Source organism: Apteryx mantelli, chromosome 1 (genome assembly GCF_036417845.1).
Source record: "Apteryx mantelli isolate bAptMan1 chromosome 1, bAptMan1.hap1, whole genome shotgun sequence".
NCBI classification, from domain to species: domain Eukaryota; kingdom Metazoa; phylum Chordata; class Aves; order Apterygiformes; family Apterygidae; genus Apteryx; species Apteryx mantelli.
The window spans coordinates 140,654,124-140,679,445 of NC_089978.1; the positions used below are offsets into that span (position 1 = coordinate 140,654,124).

At 37.4% G+C, this 25,322-nt stretch overlaps 1 protein-coding gene and 1 long non-coding RNA gene across 2 annotated transcripts; both read right to left on the minus strand.

The window, feature by feature from the left end:
• Nucleotides 1-1,061: 1,061 nt before the first annotated feature.
• MRPS35 (mitochondrial ribosomal protein S35) lies at nucleotides 1,062-24,881 on the minus strand. The gene is made up of 8 exons (XM_067304706.1): nucleotides 24,702-24,881; nucleotides 23,225-23,268; nucleotides 21,905-22,072; nucleotides 21,460-21,520; nucleotides 18,982-19,121; nucleotides 13,679-13,788; nucleotides 11,362-11,431; nucleotides 1,062-1,599 (listed from the first exon to the last, which is right to left on the minus strand). The coding sequence occupies exons 1-8, from the start codon at nucleotides 24,835-24,837 to the stop codon at nucleotides 1,321-1,323; spliced, it is 1,008 nt and encodes a 335-aa protein (XP_067160807.1). The 5' UTR covers nucleotides 24,838-24,881; the 3' UTR covers nucleotides 1,062-1,320.
• Nucleotides 3,922-11,256, minus strand: LOC136993336 (uncharacterized). Its single transcript, XR_010885620.1, has 3 exons — nucleotides 11,186-11,256; nucleotides 8,249-8,317; nucleotides 3,922-4,135 (listed from the first exon to the last, which is right to left on the minus strand). It is a non-coding gene; the product is annotated as an uncharacterized lncRNA (long non-coding RNA).
• Nucleotides 24,882-25,322: the final 441 nt, after the last annotated feature.

Sequence of the window (25,322 nt, forward strand, 5' to 3'; positions counted from 1 at the left end):
TTCAGAAGTCAATTCACCTTCATTCAGTTTTCAATATTCTTATTCTTATGCTGACTGTTTCCCCTCAATCACCTGTTGGCTGGGCCACATGAGAGGCTCCTTGATAGGGGTGCAGAATTCTCGAGTCTGATGAGCAAAAACTCCCTCTGCTCCTTCCAGAAAAATGAAGGTTTTCTAAGCTGAAAAGTTAGTAAGCTAGGAAGGTACAATAGAAGCAAGAGTAGAGTTATGTCTTTCCAAGATGATATTTTTATGATTATTTTTTAATCATGAGAAGATAACAAAAGTTGCCTGTAATCAAATGTTTCAAATCAATTCCTTTCAAATATAAATTACCAAATAAAAGATAAACCTCCATATGATTTCTTCCTCTGTGCTTCCCAGCAGTAAGTTGGAAGTTACAGACATTTTTTCATTGCAAAGCCTGAGCTTATTAGAGAGACAACTCAGCAGGCCTCAGCGTACCAAGACTCAGTCTGTTCCTATTTAAGCAACATACTTGCCTTGTCACCAGCTTTCACTAAAAACGGTCTGGATACTTTTCAGCAACTGTCATCATTTTTCTTTCTCCATATACCTTGGCATCCTGTAAACAACTGCTAGTTTACCTTCCCATTAGCATCCCATTTTCTGCCTTATTTCACTCCTTTTTTTTATAGGACAGGTACTCTTTTCTTAGAATATTTGTATAGCCCTCATGATAACTGAGAATCTCACATGCACAGTGTACTCCAACACCTCATTTCAATAGTTAAATCATTTAGTTAATATTATCTTTTATTTTACAGACATGGAGTAGAGTTAGAGAAAAACATGAGTGACATTTGGAAACTATTTAGAAACTTTAGAGCTCTTACTTAAGATGCTCATTGCAAAAGGGACTGCATTGTAATAAAGGAGACTAACTCTTAAAAAAAGTTAATGGAATCTGGAAGCCTAAGTCACTTGAATATTTTTGAAAACGTTGTCCCCAGTTATATGGCAAAAGAAGTTATGTGAGAAGTCAGAATGCATTAAACGGAACTGAACGAGGATAGCCCAAGCTAAGAATGCACAGAATGAAATGTTCAAGTCACCAATATGACTTAAAAGATACTTTATTCAAAGAAAAAGATTCATGGACAGCAAAACTGATGTTTACAAGAAAATTGAGCAGTAAAGAAAAGTCTGTCTGATTACTTTTATAATTCTCTCATCACCAAGTTTCTTTCTTTTCTTTTCTTTTTTTTTTTACACTTACAGTTCTGAATAATTATATCATATAGAAATATTCACATACTAGTATATTTCCAAAAAGAGGTAACCTGCAAGAGTCCGCTTTCATGGTAATGCTTGTATATTCAGTAATTTCTTCACAGATTCCTTATACTGAGACATGTTATTTTCTGTTTCACCTTCATTTTTAAGTGCAACTACAGAGTTTCTGTAATTCTTGACTACCTCAGATGCAAGAAGCTCTTCCTTAGTTACATTACTGACATTCTCCGAGGCTTTTATTCGAAGTAGTGTATCCAAAGCATTTTTCTGAGAGCAGCTATTTTCCCAGATATACTCTTCCATGTCTTTCTCAGTCTTCTCACTCTCCCACATCTCAGTTTTCTGAAAGAAAATATACCTCACCTTAAAACCCACTCAACACTGAAACAAAGCAAAAATAATTTGAAGAAACTTTTCTCCCTCAACCAAATTCACTTTAAAAATGCTTTTTAGAAGACCACATTTCCCCTTCTCCAAAGTACAAGCCTTATAACTTAAGCCTCTTAAACACAGTTCAACAGGTGCCTGTGTGCCATATGCTTTCTGTGGAGAATGAGTTTCTTCTATGATTTCACTCATCTAATATAAAAATAACTAGATAATTCTTTATATATTTTGCAGATACAACTTGGCTAGTCAGAATGGGAAGAGAAGTTTATGGATTATACATAATGAACAACAACAACAAAAACTTTTTAAAGTAATAATTTTAAGTAACCCTAAATGTTCAAGCTTTGGAAGATGCCACCTAGCCATTACATCCCTAGCCTGAGTTTGGTCTGTTTTCACTGGCTATAAAATGTCAAGTGAGAAAGCTCATACCAGATAACCTATGATGAGAGACAGCAATCCTTCAGCATCTGTGAAATGGTTTAATTGTGACTCATAATGAAAAACACTATCAATTAATTCATTTCCTCTTCCTGCCATACAAATTGGTCCTTAAATGGATCTCTGTCCACAGTGAAAATTTTCCACCTAATTGGTGCCGCAAGATCAGACATGATCAAAAGTTGAGTGTAGGCAGATTTTCTGTTTCATCCCAGTGCCTGCAAGTACTGGGCTTGTGCAGTTGTTCTTTGTAGAACAAATCTTATTTCTGACTGTTTCTCTTATTCAGCAACCCCTCGTCTAGCTTCACAGCCCATTTAAGGGATATTTCAAAAGTTATAACTGGCTATTTTTGTGCATTTAATTACTAAAATGTAAACTTAAAGCTGATAGTATGTTAACTTTCCTTCACCTACATAAGTATCACAATTTGAAATATTTTTGTTTTGATTTTGGTGTTCATGGTTTTGTTGCATAATTGTTGTAGAATCTTATTTCAATGTGATTTCTATTTCTAGAAGCTAGGAATAAGTTGAAAGAAGCATCCTCCTAAAGCCTTATATCACATGGGTTTTAAAAAAATCCCTTGCCAGAAAGGGATCTTCAGTAGTTTTTCAGCTATGCTAATCATATTTAAGCTTCATTAGTGGCAAACAGACATAGAATTCAAATAAATCTGGCAATCAAAGGAGTGTTTTTTTTTTTTTTTTTTTAACTGAGACAAAAAATTATTTTTCTAACATGCATGTCTAAGCTAACCTTGTGTGCTTGGGCCTGTTCATCCAACTTTAAACATGCTTTAACAAATGTTGTACCTTGCATCTGGTAAATGGAATCTTTCATCTTTTAAATCTTTGAGTCCAAATGTTTAGTCAGAAACAGTGATTAGCATTGCTGAAGGGCTCACATGACTGACATTAAAAACCTGGACACAATACAACAGAGAAATAAAAGAATCTCATTCAGCTGCTGGGGGGAGGGGGGGTAAAGGGGAGAAGGAGGTATTCTAACCTGTACTGGTAAAGCAGCAGTAAAACAAGTGCATACTGTAAAGTGCTCCTTGTATGCTTGAAAAACATCACAATACAATGTGGAGATTTACACATTCTTAAAATTAACAACTTCATCCTGTTTTACATATCCCTTGTTTATCCGCATAATGGCTATCCAAGACAATTTTTCTCCAACCTTCAGAAGCATTTTAAAGTAAAAGCTTCTCTCACAGGGATAGGGTTTCTCAGGAGTAATGGAATATGGGTATTGCCTCTGGACAGTCTCTGGACCAAACTCTGCCAGAGTCATGTTCAAAGTTCAAACAAAAGATCACTGTGAGGCTTTTGAACGCCTTCAAGTTACAGCAGAGACAACAAGAACTAATTACAGTCATTACATTTATCTCCAAGAAAATCCTTCTCTGCACACATTAACCTATGGGATTTCAGACATGAATGTTGATAAACAGGTTAAGAGTTTCCCCATCTCTTTTGAGCTATACAGAGCAAGAGGATTTTAAAGGAGACCAAAGAAAATGTTAAGTGTTTCTTTCTTGGAATCCTTCCCAGCAGAACAGCATGTCAAAATAGATTTTAAAATAAAATCTGACCTCGGGGGTGGGGGGGGGGCAGTAAGGGGGGGATTCGATGGTAGGGGGAGATTTCCAAATCCGTTCCTCAGCTCTACTACAAGCAGCCAGTATCCATTGCTGCAATGTTGGTGGCCTTGCTTCAAAAGGAAAAGTGATCCTAGTGTACACAGGCCCAGAAATGCATCACAAACAGGAAACTCAACAGAAACCAGATTTTTGCAAGCTGACTGAATTAAATGAAACTCAAAGACCTTTTCAACCAGATTTATTGCAAGAGTAGAAGTGAATTCAGAATTAAGCTTTCATCTGAAAAAGTACACTATGCAGTCAAGAACCTATGAACTCTGAATAGTGGAAACATTATGAGCATTGTAGTCTCAGCTTTACTAAGAAGAAGGAGCCAATGAAACTTCAAACACGAGGACGTCACTCACAGTTTTGCTAGGTGCTTATTTTCGTCCCCTGCAAATTTAAAATAGGTTAGCAAAAGTTGCAGTAAGAGCCTTACAACAAGGGAATAAAACTGTGAAAGCTGGAATATTCAAATGTGGCATTTGTGCAACATTTTTCTAGAATCCCTACCTAAAGAACTAGGTTAAAAATCATGGATTTATATTTCTTCAGTGAATTGATTAGAAACGATTGCTTCATGCTATAAGACAATTTCAATATTCAGACTGGCTGAAGATGTGCTCAGCTGAATTTAAACTTTCTTTTGTCAATACTTCCAATAAAAACCACAAAAACCACTTCGTATAAAGTCAAAGGACCGAATACTAAACAAGAGGCACAGAGGAGTGGTTTTTTTTTTCAATATACCTCCTAATGCAAATATTTACAGATCTTTTTTTCATGCCATAAACAGAACAAAGATCTTTTTCTAAGCAAATCTTAGACACTAGTAGTTTAAGCACTATAAAGGCTTGTAAACCTCCCAAAACGTGAGCTGCAACCGAAGTGCTGACACAGCGTAAATATTGAAATTGTACTCTGGCCAATAAAACTGCGTTTTAACATAAGAAACGTTAACAAAAATATCAATATATACTGAATATTTAAGTACAGAAAAAAGGAAAGAATTTTTAATCACTTAAGCAGACATTTCACTTTCATTTTTCTTGGCTTTTCTGCCAGCTTAACCTTTATAAGTTGGCTGTTGGAGTCATATGGAGGATTAGAATTGTCAGTTCTCTGCTGCTTCCTTTGGGCAACATATTTTAATTAAAAACTGTAAGTGCCACAGAAATTTTCAAGATTAAAAATACTTAGGAACTCAAGTTAGTCAATTTTCTTGTCAACTGTCTGAACAATTAAAAAATTAACACCGTTTAGCAAAAACAATTTTTTTAGTGAGATTTTTTTTGAAGGGGGAGAAAGAGGAGTTCTTTAGCAGGAATTTACAAGTCAAATTTCAACTCCTGTACAGCCTAGAATAAGTATACCCACTTCTTAGTACTGCAGTGAAATAAAAGATGCTCTGTGTGGTACAATTCCTACAGATTTTCAGGTAATAAATGACAGTTATACTAGCATTTTCCAGATTACTGGGCACCTTCTAACCAAAGAGGAATTGCCAAAATAATTATGCACTCATTTCTTTGGATATATTATAGCTTTGAACTGTACTACTTATATTATAGCTTTGAACTGTACTACTTATATTATAGCTTTGAACTGTACTACTTATATTATAGCTTTGAACTGTACTACTTAGTTAGCAGCTTAAGAAGAAATATCTATATGAAATTCCTAAATAGGCAAAACATACTTGTGTCCGATGAGATTAGTTACAAAAAAATTTTAATGGCTGAGCTTCACAGAAAAGGTTAAAATAATCAGTATGAGAATTTAAAGCATCATACTGATTGTGCACCAATTCTGCCTGGCATTCTTATTCTGCCTCTTGACAGGGCAAGCTTAACTTAAAACACTTCTGGATCAGACAAAAGAGTTTCTTTCCAGTTTTCTTGTTTCTGCTAGAAATTGCTATCAAGGATTCTGAACAGATAATCAAAGTTACCTCTATATAGCACACATAAATAAATAGGTTAAAAAAATTGCTCTCTGTCCTCTTTGTATAATCTTTATACAGCATGGAGCTGCAAAATCTTCCTTTGTCCATTTGCTCATTATTTATGCTGGTTCTGAATAAGCAGAACCTTCCTTTCTAGGACACAGCAACAACACAGGGCAGAAAGGACCTCTGGGATCTCAAAAAAATAAAAAAAAAAAAAAAATCAGGAGAAAGACTGTGAGAACTAAACATTCTGGTAAGGGACAAGCAAAAAACTGAAGGGGGGGGGCAGACAAGCAGACAGAAAAGAGTACAGAGTACTTTGCCTCAAAAAATAATACAGAAGTAATGTAAGAGATGGTTTTGTACTTGATGATACTCCTAGGTTTGATCTCTGGTTCTGGCACTGATTTGCTTTCAGTCCTCAGCAGTCGCCACCATCATCTAGCTTGCATCTTTCAAAAACGAACCTCTCTGAGCTGAAGTAACTGTATGTATTTTCTGGGAACTCTATATTACTGAAAGTCAATTGAAAGGTTTTTATCTAAATAAAGTTGTTTCCCGAATGCAGAGTAGTTAAGATTCTGATCTCATCAAAAAAGAGTAGTGTTACTAAAGGTTACTAAAGGATGATTTTTTTGTTGATTTTGTTAATACCTATGTCCTGCAAGACTTCACTTTCCTCCAACATCTAGACTGAAGATGATACAGACTCTTTACAAGCTGCTCAATTTTGAGCATTAGTAGGTACACAATGAAATGTAATACACACTTCAAACAAAGTAGTACATTTGGAGACCACCCTTACTTCAGCTTCAATTTTTGTCATTTATACAATATACAAAGACATACTGAGAAAGAACATTATTGTAGGAAGGGCACAATTATATCACACTATTATTCTAAGATCTCAAAGTCAGAAAAGACTTATACTAACAGTCTTCAGTTATGCTAAACAGAGCCCAAAGCCCTTCCCGCCCCAGGTATATGCTCTAATCACTGGGCTATGGTTCAGTGATCAAACGCAATGCTTAGGTTCCTAAAGCAGACCTGGATCCTTTCACATAATTTAGGATGGATTATAAGGCAAATTACTACTATGGAAAAACTGCAACTGACACAACCTGAAGTGATAAAAATATGCTTACTTGTAATAGCTTAAAATAACCATAAATGAAAAAAAGACAATACAATTTAAGCGCTAACTGAAGACTTCAGAGAAATCTGTACAACAGGATTCCAGGATTATCACCAATGGTTATGTAAAATTATTCTTTCAGGTGTATATATATACACACACACACACTCCCCACCCCATCAGTGCCTTGCTATTAAATGCTTTACAAAAAAATGGAACATGAAAACAAGATGAAACATTTTCTTCAGATTAATTTCAACTGTACACAGATTTGGGGTTCTCAGATAAATTTTAGTAAAGCCTCTAGTGTCATGTTGACTGTCCATTCTGCATTTTTCTCCTCCCCTCATCTTTCTGCTTCAACTTCACTGTCCTTTCATTTCATCAAGAATTGCTATCTTCTGCAATGCAAGCACAAGGCAAAGAGAAGAGTCCAAAGGACTCTTTGGTTATTATTGTACATATTCTATCAGTAGCCACTTCCCACTTATCTCTACTTCTATATTGATTCTTCCTTATGATTGTTTTTAAGTCTTCAATCTTTTGATCAGACTCCCACATTTATGCTATGAGAAACAAAAAAGATCAGAAGTGTGTACAGAATTACTCCATTATTTTTAACATATGCCAGATTACACCTTTTTCTTTAAAAGATACACTGCAGAACACAAAATCAGAGGGCAACTTTCCATTAATCATCTTTCAAGATATCAGATGTGTAACATGGAATGATTTCCTTTATTCTGAATCATCTAGCATTTGTGTATGTTGAAAATCATTTGCAATTGAAACTAGGAAAATTACTGTACTTTTGTAATATTGACTGGTTTAGAAAAAAACAAAAACAAAAACCAACCCCCCCCCAAACTGTCAGCTATTTCCTTTTCCCTCTCCATCTTTTCCAGATCCCTCACCTTTATAATCACTATGAATGTCTTTCCTTGTTGGTAACTTAATTTTCTGTTCCACTTAGTCCTCTTCCTGCTTTCTACTCAAAACAGAACCTTACTTTTTAGTGACACTAGCTGAGGGACATCAGTTTATGCTGTTTCTAACCACTTGAGGGCAGCAAATTATTATACTTTAAGAAACACTTAATACTGTAAAAATACAGTATGTTTTTACAGCAGCTGTAACAGCATTCATGCAGTACCACCATATAAGCAGCAGAAATACAACTGACTGAGCTACTTAATCTAATATACCTCTCCCTTTCATTTGGTGAATCCACTCATGGCACAGTCCTCGGGAATAATTTGCAAGGAGTCAAAGATGGATCCATCAGAGAACAGATCAAGCACCAGAGGAAAGTTCCTCCTTCACTTCCCCAATTAAAACAAACAAGCAAGCAAGCAATCCCACCTCCCAGAAAATAACAAGGGCCATAATAATAATAATAATTTTTAAAAAAGCACTACTCAACTGTTTGAAAAACACATGGTATTCCAGTTTGAAAACAATTTCACAGGATTTGGCATGATCAAGTCCATTGCTGGCATTTATGTGTGAAAATGAGAAGACAGGAGAGAGAGGACAGTTTAAAATACAATTCTACTTTTAACTACCAATCTGTATAGACTGCAAGTCTATACAATAGCATCCTGCTTCTCCTACAGATAATCAAAAAGCTTCAGCTACCCTCTTTATTCCCAGCTCATGAATGTACCTTTTCACTCCTGCCACCTTTGTCAGCTTCTTCATCTTAACACTTCATTCTGACTATCCATCAGCAGTCTGACCATTCTCCTCCCCCTCTCCTTCCCTCCCCCAGCATCCAAACTCTGCTCCTGCTAACACTCACAAATGTAAAATAAGACATTCACTTACTCCTTGTACAAAAAAATTCAAGTTACTTCTTCCTTTTGGTTCTTTCCCTTTTTCTTATCTCCCCATGCACTCAAAAAAGGGAGCTCTCTTATACATCTAACCAAACAATACTCCTGAATTTCTCTGCAAGTTTCATGAAACCAGGGTCAATCCTCCTGTATGTCTTTGAAATCTTTCACAGTTTGGTTAGCCTGTTTTCTTCCTTCATCCATTGATTGCTAGCAGGCTATGGGGGGGCGGGGGGGTGTTAGTCTTACTGCATTCAGCTCTCATCCTGCCTCCTCGCTTCTGCTGTGGTACTGCTCAGAAACCAGTTGGCCAGATTTGATTTGGATAACCTTTAATTCAAATGCGAACAAGTTCTCTTCCCGATATCCCAATCCAAGAAAGAAATCCATTCCTAACAATATTCATAGCCTTGAGGCTGAACAATATCTATATCAGTCATTGGGAATCTTCCATTTTTCCTATTTTTTCTGTCACGCACTTGGTTGCACATTTTAATTGCAACTGCATTACAACAGGGATTCTTGCTATTTGTACACTGCCAGCAAAACAAACTAATTCTGAGCCATTTAACTAATACAATAACAGTATTGCTGAGTAGTGGATGCCCTGGGTTTTGGTTTGAAGCCAAGAATGAAAAGGTAAACAGGAAAACTTGTACTAGAGGCTGCTGTTGAGATAAACTGGTAAGTTTTGTCTTCTAAGCATGCATTCAAAAGACAGACAAGCCAGAATTAAACTTGTCATACTCACTACTTAAGAATAAATGTTAGAAATGTGCCTCTCTACACAATACAGCTGTCCAGCACATACTTCACTACATAACCAACGAAACAATGAACAATCATCCCCTTAAAAAAGTTTCAGATTCCTACTTGCTTTGATGCTCTATTTCATAACTGTAATAAAAGTATTATGCATCACTTGCAATTAAAATATAATTACACTTGAAATTATACTTCCTGACGTATATTAGCAGACAATTTTTCCTTTTATGAATTCACATGCTTACTTATTCACAAAATTCAGTAGTTCAGTTACGTACATAAATTAGGGAGTTATACCATGTTTTAAAATGATAGCATGCAAAGTTTTTAGGAGTCAGGGCAAAAACTATATGCAGCCAGCTTTGCTTTCATTTAATAAGAGTGGAATGGCTGGCCTCATCTTTTTACTGAATTCCAGAAACCCCACTAATGCAAATACCGTGTGGCACTACTCTGTTGGGAAAGTCACCAAATCAAGGTTAGTCCTGTAAAGCGGTTTAATGTTACTGTCTACATGGAGGGCTAATTTCCACCACTACCCCAATATTTAAAGTTCACACAGATTAAAATAGAACACATTGTTTGCTCATGGTTTACAAAACCTATCCAAACTACCTTTCAGCGAGTCTATTAAAAAGGATTATTAAAAGGGATTACCACTGATTTTTTTTTTTTTTTTTGGGGGGGGGGGGGAGAGTCACACCAGACCACCAATTTTTCATGGAAATCAGACAATTACAACTGATTGATGAACTCATCAAAAATTAACACGGAAGCTGAAAGGTAGTAAAAGGGCAAGGGACTTGTGTGTATTCAATACACACTGAACACTCACAAAACAGTATCGTATAGCCCTGTCTTCCATCACTAAGTAATGCTAGAGCAAAGGACAGATGTGGTGCCTGTCTGGAATTAATAAAGCAAGTAGTGTCTAGATCTCTTGTCATTGCTTAATACTGGAAACTGATCTGTCACCAATTTCAGACTTGTAATGCAATGTAATGCTGTTCAGGAGAAAAATATCCATGTGTATAAAGCACCTTAAATCTAAAGTATGAACATCTTAAGATAAATATATAAGGAGAGTTTAATTGGATGCACTCTATAATTACAAAGCACATATCCTTCAAGCCAACTTCTAGTCAAAGGCAGACAGAACTCAATCTCCTTATTACATTTTAGGTGATCACTGCAGTGACTGAAATCAAGAACACTGAAATTCCTAAAAATGCTAAATACGGAGACTCCATCTAAATAGCAAAGAACAATTGAAAACAGTAAGTGTGAATTTTGGTAGCTAATCTGCTACTACATTATTTAAAAATGCATCTATCGAAATACTGCCATCCTTCTCTACCCAACCTTGTTTTTCAGTCTCAACTACACACTTTTTTTTTTTCCAATAGTCCTATAAATCTAAATTCTTTTTCTAGTGAGACTTTTCCAGCAAACAGCACTAAGACAAGGGTGAAAACTCATAAAACTTGCTTTGAATAATTTTAAGCAATAAATGAAGTTTATTGGATCTCAATCCTGAAGTGTCACTTTGTTTTCTCTTTCTCTACTTCATCAATTCAGATAAACTCAAACAAAATTAAGGTCTCTAAAGAGAAGTTTACTTCTAAAAATTCCTAACCCTCTGATGTAATATGTTACATATATAGTTACAACATATACAAACAAGAGAATAGCTCCTGGAAAGCTAAAGAAATTAACTGTAAGTTCACTGCGGAAGTAAGATTTAAACATAAGTAACTTACCTTTGTTGAATCTGAAGAAAATTCGAGAGGGTGAGGGGAACAAAATCTAAGATAATTTAAGTGTGTATAGTCATGGAACCTTTCATAAGTTCAAGTGACATTTAGTTTATGCAGATGGACATACATTTATCTATATGTACATACAGAGAGAAATATACATATGCACAATTGCTTACCCAAGATTCATGGTACAAAACTGTGAGGAGATGTATTCCATAATCATAGTTCTGTCTCCTTAACGGACACCTAAAAATTCAAAAACAAAGCTAGTCTTTCTGAAATCAAGTCACTGTCATCCACTTTTGAAAAAAATACTAAACTAATCATCAAAAATTTCTAATCTGTATCCTGGGGATCTTGCTTCTATTCACACACACATTTCTGGACTACACAATCAAGAATAATACTCATGCTTTTATGATGATATTAAGAACAACGAGAATCTGCAAGTCCGCAGGAAAACGTACAAAAAGCAAGAATCTATAGATCTTTAGGAACGACTGAAAGGTTCTTTGCACTCTATGCCAAAGATAGCCAAAATAGAATCCAACATAGTTTAGTCTGGACTCCCTTCTTTCAAATCTGAAGGACAACTCTTTTCTGTAGTGGTACTGATTTACAACAGATTAGACTGAAATTATATTTTTGAAGAAGTTACACAAAATAATCTAGAAATCAAACTTTCAAAATTGTTCAAAGGATTAATCAGAAACATGAAAAGAAAGAATTAGGGTCATCACAATGTATGAAAAATACTAACTAAATATTTTCATCTGCCTTTTGTGAGCATTATCAAGCATGTCTGGATTTAAACTCAGACCCAGATACAAAGAAATGCATTCAAACAGTTTTCCAGGTGAAGTAAGTGGAGGTAGCCCTAGTTAACTCTGAACATGACTGTTTCACATTTCCAAAAATGCCCTACCTTATATTTCTACTTTCAACCTAGACTGCCAAAGAATAGATTCAAGAGTCTTGAAAGAAGGCAGTAGAATATTAAGAAACATTACTAAACTTCTCATAGACTAAGCAGATATGAACATTTGTACTGTGTACTTTCCTGTGGCCACAAAGTTTGTCTTTTGAATTTACTCAAGATGACCTGTCACTTGAAAGAGGTTTTAAACTAGTTCTGAAATTTTAAGCTGCCAAAATGAAGCTGTTATTTTTCAATTTAAAAAGGTACATCATTTCCAGATAGACGAGAGAAATTATTCTTTACTTTTTTCAGTTAACAATGACTAATTATAATGTGAATTTCTGAAAGTTGTTTTCTGAAATTTGTAATACTGGTTGTCTGTTATAATACTTGCCATGGAAGATCTACCTAATAAGCTGCCAATATGTATTTTTTGATCCTTAATGTAAGTTAGAAGTTAATACAGAACAAATTACATCACGCCAAAATTACCTATGAGATACTTAAAGCATTTATCTGAATGGCTAAGGACTATGACAGATCTAGCAATAAACTTTAAAACACTGTTTCATCATACGTCTTTCAAAGTGAAAGAATCTCAATTTACAAATAATCTAAACAACAGTCTGGAAGACCCTGTATTAAAGAAAGAGGTACTGCTCAGAGCTTGGGTCTTCAGAATTTAGTAAAAATAAGGTGAAACATCAACTGGCACACTAAAATTTCCCTCCAGAATGAAACATAAAGATCATACACAAATGCCCTAGAAAGCAAGTTCTTTTCAGCTATCCTAATGTTTCAGTTTTGCTAGAGAAATAAAAATAACTTTCAACTGAAACTGCTAGTACCAAAAGTGGTCCCAAAGAACTAACCTGGTGGCAAAAGAGATGCACAATTAACTTTATTCATTCTGCATTTATTTTACTTAGAAATTAAATGGTGTCTCCTATCAAAGGACAGGAAATTAAGGATAGGGAAAATGGATTCTAATACAAAAAAATGCAAACAGAAAAGATTACCAACTATGTTTTTCCTAAAACTGAATTAAGCTGTGAATTTAGAAATTCACAGTACATTTTAATATGTATATTGAATTATTCTCCTAAACTCTTCAGAATCTAACACAGAAAACATGCTTCTCCAATGCAGCCTGCTGAACATAACTGGAAAAAACCTACAGTGCTTTGTTTAAATCTAGAACATAAAAGCATTGAGAAGTGTCTGGTCACTAATGTCTTAGTTTTTCTTGCCTGGAACTCTTCAGATCATTGTTAAAGCTAACATAATCCATTTGTCAAACATAATAAATACTTTAAAATAATGGCTAAGACTTTTAAATACAGAGCTTCAATATCGGGCAATATTTACCAATTATTATCTTTGACTTTATGTGATTTGTCCATAAAACTGTAACTCTTAAACAGGAGTACCGGTATGTTTATCTTAAGTCAGATTTTTAGCCCACAAAATAATGCTATTTTACTAAGACAATAACTTTATATCAGCAGGAAAAAAAAAAAAACCCTTCTACTTTGACCATTGCTACAGGCATTTTTTTCCTCCTGTAACCATACCTGTCTGTGGTAATTGTGAGCATATCTGTATCCTTGCAGTACCGCTCTCCTACAAGTTTAATGAGCTTCTTCTTTGCATGGTCATCCAAATTCAGGTTAGAAAGTTTAACCTTCAAGTACAAGAGAAAAACATCTTAAATTATTTGGAAAATCCAATCTCTGTACCCCGAAAAATATTTTAACGTATGGTTAGGAACATCTTTTACCAGGAATTTAAAGGATAGCTATGAAGTATGCATTTGTATACTTTCTTCTGATTGTATCATCTGTCAAAAGTCTTTTAACACAAGGCAGGCATAATCTGAGCCTTCAAACAATAAATTTCTTTTCATCCAAATATCAAAGGGGTTTGGAAAGGGGAACATTTTTACTCAAACTTCTTTCAGAGGGAAAAAAGCTGTCAATTTAGTTTGTAACTATATTTCATATTTAAATAACTTCATGTGGAAAAAAAATGTATCTTTTTTAGCTAATATTTTTTCAAATGCATATTGGTAATGCTGATATCAAGATGTTTCAAAGATATTTGCTATAAGCATCTAAAAGAGCAGGAAAGACATCAAGATACTCAAACTTCTCAACATCATTACTGGGAGATTTCTAATAGAAGTATGCAGAGGTGCACACAGATATGAATAGAGGGGACCACAACAACTGTCTAATCTCACATAACTGATCACATAATAGTGTGAATATTCATGACTTCTCTTTTGTTCCAATACCAAGAAACTCACAACCATAAAACACATAGCAAATAACTATCACACAGAAAAAAACCTCTAAGTTAGTTTGAAGCTAGTTTCTGTATGTATAACAAGTATGAAAAGCAAGCAAGCTGGTTTTAGCTATTAGTGCATCAGAAAAACTAACAAAATTGAAAGACTAAAAGAAATATGAAGCTCTAATAAATATCAGGAGAAAAGCACTAGCTGAAAAGAAAAAGAAATTGCTACTAAAATTAGGACAATAAAGCACTAAACTTAAATGCATCTCTAGGACATGAAAAAGAGGAAAAAGATGAGGGAGGGAGTGAAAAGAGGAGGGGTAGGGAGAGGGGGCAAGGGAAAAGACGAGGGGTAGGGGGAGGGAGGGAGGGAGGGAGAGAGGGAAAAGACGATGGGGGGAGAGAGAGGGGGAAGAGAAAAAAGGAAGGGAACAGACTTGGCCAGGTATGATGGAGCACTAAGAACTACTAAAATGTGTTATTTAATATACATCTTTAACACCATTTGCACTGAGGTGCATTCCACGGCCTGAATGTTTTGCAATTCACTAAAGAGCAGAATAAGATTATTCCACAAAGCTATCTTAAATGTAAGGAAATTTCATATATATAGGTTTAATAGCTATTTTAAAGTAAACAAAGGGAAATATCCATTTAATTCTCCTCTAAAGTAATTTTTTCTGTTTACTGCGTTCAGAATTTCAGGACTGGTAAATATAAAGCCCCAGCACCTACTTAATCTTATTATAAACTGCGAATACATTAAACTTTGCTATTTTTTTCAGTTTCCACAGTTGGTTTGTCAGCTTTGACTAAGTTAGTTGAATACGAACCAACAAAACATTGTCTTGCATCTGCAAAAGTAGTTACTACTGTCAACAGCTGGCTTAGCACCTCAGCAAACTATTTCCAAGCTGCTTAGCCAGAGGTCTACATATCAGAGGAAGATTTACTTTAAAACTTTACTTTGGTAACAAATATACACTACTTATTATATGTGAGTGAGTATACTGTAACTTTGAGCCTTATCATAGGTTGATCCAGTTTTTTTGAGTTTGAAATTACAACTAAATATTTAAATAAAACCTAACAAACCCAGAAGTTTTGCCTGCTTTTATTTCAATACTGAAACTTCTAACCTTGGGGGGGGACCCCACACTAAAGCCCGTACTCACTTTATTAGGTGAAAAATGTCACCTTGTTAAGGAAGACATGCTCATTTACCATGCATCCCTGGAATAGTGGTGAGGAGGAGCACTAACTTTGGGAAAAAAAGACACATTTTATCAAGTCTACCTCTAATTGCATCAGACCTATTAGGTGCACCCAGTCTTTAAGGCAATGGTAAAGATGCATGAAAAGGATTCCATTCTTACTGCAGCTTAAAGCAAATATAAACAATCTCTTTTGAAGTCACCATGCTTGCCAGGTCCCTGAGTGCACTGTATCCCCTCTAAGGAGTCTGGCAGCTTGTGCTCAAGGCTATCTTTGATACAGTGCAGCCACATAAGCCTTGAACCAGAGCCATGCAAATAAGAGCTGTGTGTAGTAGGGGCCTGGTCCATCTTCACTCAGGAGCTGCATTTAAGGCATTCAGCCTCAGTCTCTGCCTGAACCATGCTGCAGCTAAACCTGTCGTGCCCCTCACTCATGCAGACCCTGACCCACAGACTTGACTTCCTGGCTTGACCTCAGACACATTGCATCTTATGGACTTGCTTGGCAATCACTGGACTGTCGACTGATCCTAGTTAGTGTCTCCGGACCTAACTGTGACCCACTGGTTTGTCATCCTGGTTTGACCTTAGATTTGTTTTATCACTAGGGCAATTACCAGGCAGTTGGCTGTGTCACCAGACTTGCTCTGCTCACCTTGCCAAGGTACTGCAGGGCTGCAGCCTTGTCAGGGAGGTCACTCCTCCAGCCTGCCTTGCTGCCACCCTCAGGCCCTGGCTTGCCTTCCCTTACAGAGCAGCCAGTCCTTGCTGCTCCCTGACAATGCAAACCAAAACTGCTGAGAAACACTTTTCTGTCAATTACGTTTCCTTAACATTGTCTTTCTGTTACATTCATGCAAGGAAAATTATGCTCCAGCCTCTAAAGATCTCAGACACATTGAGTAATACTCTTCACACTGTCTCAAAAGGATGTCATTACCATAGTTGTACCACGCTGCTTTCACATGGTACAATCATCTGAAATCCATAGTTAGAAGAACTATATTTTATTCAACATGACTTGCTTTCCCTATGAAAACTGAAAGCTATCTGGCCTGTTGCTTGTTACAGGAATATAAAAAAATATATAAATATAAATATTTTGTTCTTATTAATCCAAAGTCACATTATAAGTGATAACTATTATCACTTTATAATTTATATGGGTAGTTCCTTCAAAATAGGATATTAATTGTTATTATTGCTTATAGTTGTTAGCTAGAATGCTGCAAGATGCTATTTTATGTTAAATTTTAGAAAGGTTAGAGTTCCACAGAGAATAGCAGTTGATCATGCAGTATTTAACTTATGCACAAACAGAGTAAGAACACAACTATAACTGACCCCACTGTTGCTGCTGTTAGGATAGGCTCAAATCTCATTCCAAAAAACAAGTTCAAAAGCTACAGCGCAGTCCTAACTTCTCTACCACAAAGACAGGCAAGCACTGGAACAGGTTGCCCAGAGAAGTTGCACAGGTTCATTCTTGAAGGTTGTCAAGTCCCAGCTGGATAAAGTCACGAGTAACCTTGTCTGACCTCATGTCCAGCCTTCTACTCACAGCAAGGTCAGCTTAGAAACCTCCCAAGGTACCTTCCAACTTCAATTATCCCATGATCATGCGATCAAAGGGCTGCTGCTTCTACTGCATACACACTGATGCTTACAGCACTGCTAAGTCAATGCTTATTAATAGCGCTATATTTGTATGACCTATCTTTCAATACTTACGCATATAAAATAGAAATGCATATAAAATATACAAGTATATAAAACAGAAGTTAGAGAATCTACGTGAGACACCGAATGCTAAGCCACCTATAGCCAGCAATCAAAAACACTGAAGAGATACAGCATGCCCCAGAAGTACCAGATTTACTCCACAGAAATTGAGAACATTCTTTAAAAGCCAGATTCTCTGAATCATCTTTCAAAGTCTCTGAATGTTTGCACATGGCATGTTGTAGATTATTATCCACCAGGAGTCCTACAACAATATGTGGTATTTGGATGCCGCCTCCCTCCCACCCCCAAGTCACCTAGAAATTTTTAAAAAGAGATTTCAATTCCAAAATGTTTTAATTAAACAAAAACTCCTCTAGAAAAACTGTTTTCTTTATAGTAAGCTGCAGACCAAACCATCAGTATCAAAATGAAGCATCCCAATTCTGCCTTTAATCAAAGAAACTTCAAAAAACAAGTCTCTCTTTTTCTTCTGGACATTACCACACTGAGGGATTTCCTGTACCTTTACAATTCCTTATAATAACATCTAAACCCCACTATAATGTTTTAGGCACCAAGTAACAGCAGTCCAGATTACATACTGAGCTTCAAGCTAAGATGAAAAAGAGCTACAACATCCTGCAAAAATTTAACTTTCACACTGAAGAAGGAAATACTAGAAAGTCTCTTAGCTGACTTGAGCTGACAGTGCCAGAAGATGATGAAGACAGAATTATCAAAGTAACAGACAAAACAGTTTTCGAAGCAAAGGACCATTATGTCTATTAGCATTTTGCAGCTCCACCCAGCTCTCAAAACACTAACAAAGCCAGATCTATCAGTATACTCTGTTGTATTTCAAGGCCTGACATATTGCCCTCAAAACCTTAGTATTAATACACCTTGCAAGTCCCTGAAAATATCCTATCATATTGATCTCTACATTTATTTTTAGCATCCATATTAAAAAAAAAAAAAAAACCACACACACAGATTTAGGGCTATCAACCACAAAAATTAAAAAAATAAATAAAAATAAAAAAGATAAAACAAAAAAGCAAACAACGATGTATGGACACAGTTAAGAATTCCTTAACACCATTTCCTGGATTTTTTATGCTTTTCTTCCTTGAAGACTGTTATTGTGTTTTTAGCCATATCTTATCAAAATTTACAAATAACATTACATGTTAATATAGACCTGCATCTAGAAATGTGAGAGTTAGAAATTCATTAGAACAAGAAAATGCACTATTTATAAATAACCAGTTAAAAAGAAAACTAAGATCTATTAGTGATATTTCTAGTAAAAGAAAGCATACAGTCTACATACTGTGCAACTGATAACCTGGAAGTGTACCTGTGCCTACTTTACAGAAAATTTGATTTGTCAGAAGATATGCTATTTTGTTTCTAGCAGAGCTTGGTCTTCATTTATAAATACATATATCATTATAATGCGAGTTCTAAGACGCTGCTATATGTTTAAGGAAATCCACTGTTTTTTATTTGGGCATTCAGCAAACCGCTTCCCACACTCCTTAAAACCTAGCATACTTGCAAATGTTTCAAAAACAAACAAACAGGCATTTGGGGTTTTAAAACAAATGTGTGTTTATCAAAAAAATACTACTTACTCTTAAAGTCACAACTCTTGCTTTGGGATTACGAATAGATGTCCCTGCAGAAACATAATCTACTGTTTCAACTTCAATTGGAAAATGCTGCTCACATTTCTCATCGCTGTCCAAAGCACTTGGCCATTCAGTGCAGAAATCTGAAGAATAAAAAGAAAACAATCCAAGTAATATGCTTTTGCTAAGTTATTGCAATATGTGCTTTTAAAAGTAATTTTTATAAAAACCTTACTCATTTGGATAATGGCAGGGACTCCACTGAACTCACTCCAGCACTACAATGTCTTTTTTATACTGGCTTTCCTAGAACTGGACACAGTACTCCAGATACAATCTCACAAATGTTGAATAGAGGAGAAGGATCTATTGCTTGAACCTGCTGGCAACACTCTTGTTAATACAACCCAGTATGCAGTTAGCCCTCCTTGCTGCTGACTCATGCTCAATTTTCAAATGCCCACCAGGACCCCCATGGCCTATTCTGTAAAGCTTCTTTCTAGTCTTTTGGCCCCCAGCCTGTACTGATGCAGGGGTTACTCCATCCCAGACACAGGACTTGCAGTTGCCTTCATTTAACTTCATGAGTTCATTTTTCCAGCCTGCTGAGGTCCCTCTTCATGGCAGCCCTGCTCCCTGATGTATCACCTGCTCCCTTGTTTTTGGTATTCTCTTTGAACCTGCTGAGAGCGTGCTCTGTACCATCATTCAGGCTGTTAATAAAGCAGGCTTTCATGTGCTTGGAAATGGCTTCCAGGAAGATTTGCTTCATAACCTTCAAGGGACTGTAGTGAGGCTGACTGGCCTGTAGTTCCCTGCATCCCCTTTCTGCCCTTCTTGAAGGTGGTCAGGCAATGTCTCTGTTCTTCCCAGGTAGCCTATATCTGCTTCTGCCTTCTGTGTACTTTCCTCAGGTCACCCAGAAGTTCTTGGCTCACCCATGCTGTCCTTCTGACACACTTGCTCAACAACCTTCTGCACCCTGGAACGGACCATTCTTGCAATTTAAGGAATGACCTGGAACATCCATCAGCCCTCCTGGGCACCTCTGCCCTCCAGGACAGTCTCCCATGAGATTCTGTCAAGCAAATTCCTAAATAAGCCAAAATCACTCTCCTGAAGTCCAGGCTTTAATTCCACCATCTGTTTTCTTGCTTCTCCCAGCAAGGTTGCCAAATTTTAAACTCCATAGTTTCAGGGTTGCCATTATCAAGGCTACTCCTGACCTTCACAGACTTAACTGCCTTTTCTGTGAGTAACAAATCCAATAGATCATCTCTTTTAGTCAATTTATCAATCACCTTCATTAAGAAATTGCTTTCAACCCACTACTTGCCTTCCTCACTTCTCTCAAGATCTTAAACTCCAACATCTTATTGTTGTGGCAACTAAGACTGACATCACCTTCACATCCCCAAACAGTTCTTTCTAATCTGTGAGTAGCATGTGCATCACAGCACCTTCCAGTAGTCAGTTTATCCAGCAACCACATCAAAAAATTACCTGCAACACATTCCAGAAATCTCCTAGATTGCTTCTGTCCCACCATATTACCCATCCAGCAGATGCTGAGATGGCTGCAGTTCCCCATGAAAACCAAAGCCTGTAAATATGAGTCTTTTCTTGGATGTTTAAAGAAGGTTTTATCCACTTCCTCCTCTTAATCAGGCAGTTTGTGGCAAACACCCACCAACACATCCTCATTCTTGGCTTCCCCTCTGATCATGACCCACAAACGCTCAACCAGCTTGTCCCCCATCCTGTAGCAAAGCTCTGCACATTTCAGCCATTCCTTTAGGTTCAGGTCAACTCCTCCTCTACACCTGCCTTGCTTGCACCTCAATCATGCAAGCTTTCCCACTGCATTTCTGTGACACCTCACAGACTTCCAATTCCTCCTGTTTCCCTTGCTGCATATATTTGTGTACAGGCAACTCAAGATGGGCCTTTCATCATTTCCTCCTTGCCCCCTTGTGCCTCCACTTCTCTTTGGGCTTTGGCACCTTGCTCCTTTCAGAGAGCTCCTTTTATGAAAAGTAGTATTTTCAAATGTGTGCTGGAATGGTAGGGTATTGATTATCTGTGATTAAACCAGGCTATAATCTCCTGAGAAGTGAATCATACCCATCACTCATATTCCTTAAGACACTAAACTATGAATTCTCCTGTACGAGCAGGGCCTAATAGGCCTAATAGTCCCCCTAATAGGCCTAATAGTCCCACTGCTACCCTGAAAACATTACAATACATTTCTTCCCATCACCTACGTAACTCAATACAGCAAAAAAAAAGCATATATGTTTTTGTCTTGTCAGCCAAAGCCAGAAAAGAAACCAGCTTTGGAGGTGGATACTGTTGTTTCTTCTGCATCATAGCACAGTTACACTTTGAATTGTCTTAGAAGTCCAAATTTCCTTTAAAAACAAACAAACAACCCCCCCCCCCCACAAACAACACCTCAAAACAACAAAAGAACCTCACCTTTAAGAGCTGCACAATGTTTCTTAATTGCAGGAGGAGTAAGATGCAAAAAATTGGGAATCTGAAATATACATATTTGAGTTACCAAAATAATACCATTTTTTTTGCTCATAAATAAGAGAGTATTAGAAGGGACATTACTGAAATTTGATTACATTTTCAAATTAAGGTAGTACAATATGTTTGGTAGAAGATTATTCTCCTCTAAAATCTGATCTAGCAAAAGACTTGAACCTTATTATAAAAGTCACAAGCATGATAATCCTAATTAAGTCACCTGATATGGTTCATTTATATTTGCTACTTACACTAACATTCATCAGAAGCCTTATTAAATATATTTAATAGAAAATAGTACCTAGGAAAAAATATTCTGATCAAAGCAATGCAGTTTTAGTGAAAAATAACTTTCAAAGTCAACAAACACCAATGGAATGCGTCTTACCTTTATAAGCTCTAAGTTGCCTTCTTTGGGCAGAGGTACTCCTCTCTTCACTGGGTAACCCATTCGAATTGGAAGAGGCACAGAGGCAGGTTTAAATGCAGCTGCTGTTGGATAAACACTGCTCCAGTCCTGATCAACAGCCATCCTCTCAGTTCTAGGAGGTGCATGCTAACAAATTGAAAATGATGGAAATTTGATGGGGGATACGCTGTTTTCTGAGACAAAGCAGTAACAACGCACGTGAAATGTTATTTCAGAAATAAGTTCCTGTAGCTATTTCAAGAAACACCTTTACATCAAAAGTTGTCATTCGATTTTAAAGGAATTCTAAAGAGAGAGCCTCTCAAGGCTTGGATAACAAACTTTTCCTCTCTCAATCCTCAACTGCATTTTATTTCAGAAATACTTGGAATGAAGATCCTGCCATCTTCTTGGGTTCTCATAAGTCATTGGGGGGGGGGAAATCAAGCCAACACTTAACTGCAAGCTCAATTTCCTAAAGCACCTAAGCGCTTGGTGGAGGGCATGGACAGGAGTTTTTAAATTATGGAATTCTGAAAGTTTGAACAAGTTCACAGTAACCCTGAAATGACTTGTTATAGAAAGTCCAGGATACCAACAATATATTACTGTATTGCAGTAATAGCTTATATCCTCCAATAACTGAACAAAGCTCCTGTCAAGTCAGCTGCTCTTAAAAAATATTAATAATAATAACGACAATATAGAAGGGTTAAACACAAATGGATACAGGCAGTCTGACTGTTTTGGGATATCAATAAATTTGCCTTTGGCAGTTAAATGAACAATAGCAGAGTGAACACTAGTCCACTTTTACTATTTGCCTTTAAAATCACAACACATGGTAACATTCTTCTTTTTTAAATTTTGTGTGCGTAGAATAAATAAGAAAATTCTCAGAGATTAAATGCTCAGATATCAGTTTTAATTCTACTGCGTAAGAACAATTTCACTTACATATAGTAACAGATCTTTTAATTACGCCAAAAGGCAAACACTACAAATCCTGTAAACTCATACTGAAAATAACACTAAAGTGACTCTGCTCCTTTTAAGCATAACTTTAAGTTACTTTTCAAGCCTGCAGTATTTGGGCTTAATACAAGCTAATTGTTAATGTTTTTGCCTTTATGAGAACACAGATTGAAAATAGCTGAGACAGTGAAGAATTTAGGTACCAATTCTGGAATTTGGTCACACCAGTTGCAGGAGAGGTTCCTGCACCAACTAATATGATATATAGCGTAGAAAACCTTTTCAAACATCTCTGAGTTAGCAGAAAATAGTTTCATTTCTTACTGATCTTATGAGTTGTGATGGCCTGCTTGTTCTCCGTGTTGAAGCTAAAAGAGAAATATTTTTAATAAGAACCTGCTTTTGTACACTCATATTAGCATTTACTCACACACATCCACATAGTGTAAAGAGTAGCTCAAATCAGCCATTCCAGAAGCAGAAGAACTGGTCTGAAGTACACCCTGCAGTTCACTGTTTTGGAGCTCTAGTCTCAAACCTATTAAAGGGCCTCCCCCCTAAGTAACTGCAGTGATATATACTGGGTTTGGCTCATATCTTGACCTTAATTCTTCAACAGTCAAAGCTCTCCTCAGAGACAATAAATGATCTTGGAAGTTTTTACTCAGAATTCAAACAGCTACACTGCAGAATATTAATGTAACAAAACTCAAACCAAGATCTCATGGAAGAGGAAAGGATTTTATTTTACAGAATCTCTATGCAAGACTTTACCCACTCTTGCATCCAAATACTCAGAAGCGCCAAAACACATGTGTCCAAGTGGCTTGGCTGAGATCATTATGACACAGAAAACAAAGGATACCATCTGTCAAGCCCACACCAAGCCTCCTGGGTTCGTCTTGATTGGTGACCAAAAATTTGTTTTTGAATATGCCTTTTGTATTCTTTAAGAGTGGATGTCTGGGGTTGTTTTGCCTTATTAATTTGCCTTACTTCTCATAAGTCTTGGAAAAAACTCCTGAATTCCACAGTTCTTCTGTTTTCTCTATCTAGGTATTTTATGGTTCCAATTCTGTTCTTTCTCTTCTTGCTACACAGTAATCAAAACTAAATCATACGTATGGGGCTCTGCAGCAACAAATGCATACAATTCCTTTATCACTTGTCCTGCCATTTGTTGTGGTGCTTTCAACCATACATACTTCATTCGTACCAATCTTGTTGTTTTTGTTAACAAAACTCTAAAATTTCAGATCAGGACACCTTTTAATCCTGGAGTGCCATGGGCCCCACGACCAGCCATCATTTAAAGGCCCATTCAGTGACCTAGCCTGCTTCTGAATCTGCAAGAGATAAATGCCCACCTAGCCTTTGGAAAAATGTTGATGCAACCTTGTCCAGCTTGGTTTCCATCTGGGCTCAGAACAGGCTGAGTCGCTGACTCAGATGCCAAACATATAGCACAACTATGTGTGTCTCAGCAAACTACAAAAATCTCATCTGGAAGCCCTAAAACCAGGCACTGCGCTGCAGGTCCACTGTAACAAGCACAACCCTCCCATGCAATCAGTCTAGGGACCACCAATTTCTTTCTTCAGGCTGTTTGTCATATCCACTCTGACAAAATCTGCATCCCACACAGCAGAGCCTGTTTTATACCACAAGCTCCCCAGCAAGCCCTTGCCAACCAAACCTTAAGAGCTGCCCGAAGGCGGGAAGAGCAGAGGGCAACGGGCCACACGCCTCAGCTTCGCCCCTCCCCCCGCAACCGCCGCAGATCGGCCCGGGCCCCTCTCACCTTCCTTCTGCTTGCCTCCCCTGCTGCTCACCGCGGGCACGGAGGAGTAGGCCGCGGCCGCGGCCCTCCCGCCGCACTGCGACAGCAGGGCCCAGTAACCAGCAACGGCCAGCAACGGCCCGCTGACGGCCACCATCTTTACCGCCCGCACGCACGCAAGTCCCCCGAGCAGGACGGAAGCCGGTGTGGGCCAAGGCAGTTGGAAAGGCGAATCGTAGGCGCTGCTGGCTGGCGTGGTGGGCGGGGGGAGGGGCGGTGGCGCGGGAGCCGCGAAGGCGCCGGGAGAGGCGGCGGTGCCTAAGGCGCTGCGGCGGCTGGGGCAACGGCTAAACAACGTGACAGGGCAAAACCTCAAAAATGATTTCCACCCCCTGTTATAGGCAAACACGACCAATTGGTTTGCATAAAATCTACTTTAATGGAATAATTGAGCAAGTTACAAGTAAGCAAAACAGCGCTGGGCGGCCGGGGGAATCTCCTGCTCCACCAACGGCGCGCGCAATCCCCCCCTCACAGTCTCCTTATATGCAATTCCAGCTCCAGGTATATGTGGCACTTCCTGTAACTTCTGCGGTTGCGCCGGCTGTTGCTAGGGGGTCTTCTTCAGCCCTCTGCATTGTG

What these genes read in the sequence shown, in the direction of transcription:
- MRPS35 (XM_067304706.1), bottom strand. Translation starts at nt 24,837, where the DNA reads ATGGTGGCCGTCAGCGGGCCGTTGCTGGCCGTTGCTGGTTACTGGGCC. An exon ending in GGGAGGCAAGCAGAAGGAAG is followed by an intron (nt 23,269 to 24,701) that starts GTGAGAGGGGCC and finishes TTTCTCTTTTAG; the next exon opens with CTTCAACACGGAGAACAAGC. An exon ending in ACATTGTGCAGCTCTTAAAG is followed by an intron (nt 19,122 to 21,459) that starts GTGAGGTTCTTT and finishes TTTATTCTTCAG; the next exon opens with ATTTCTGCACTGAATGGCCA.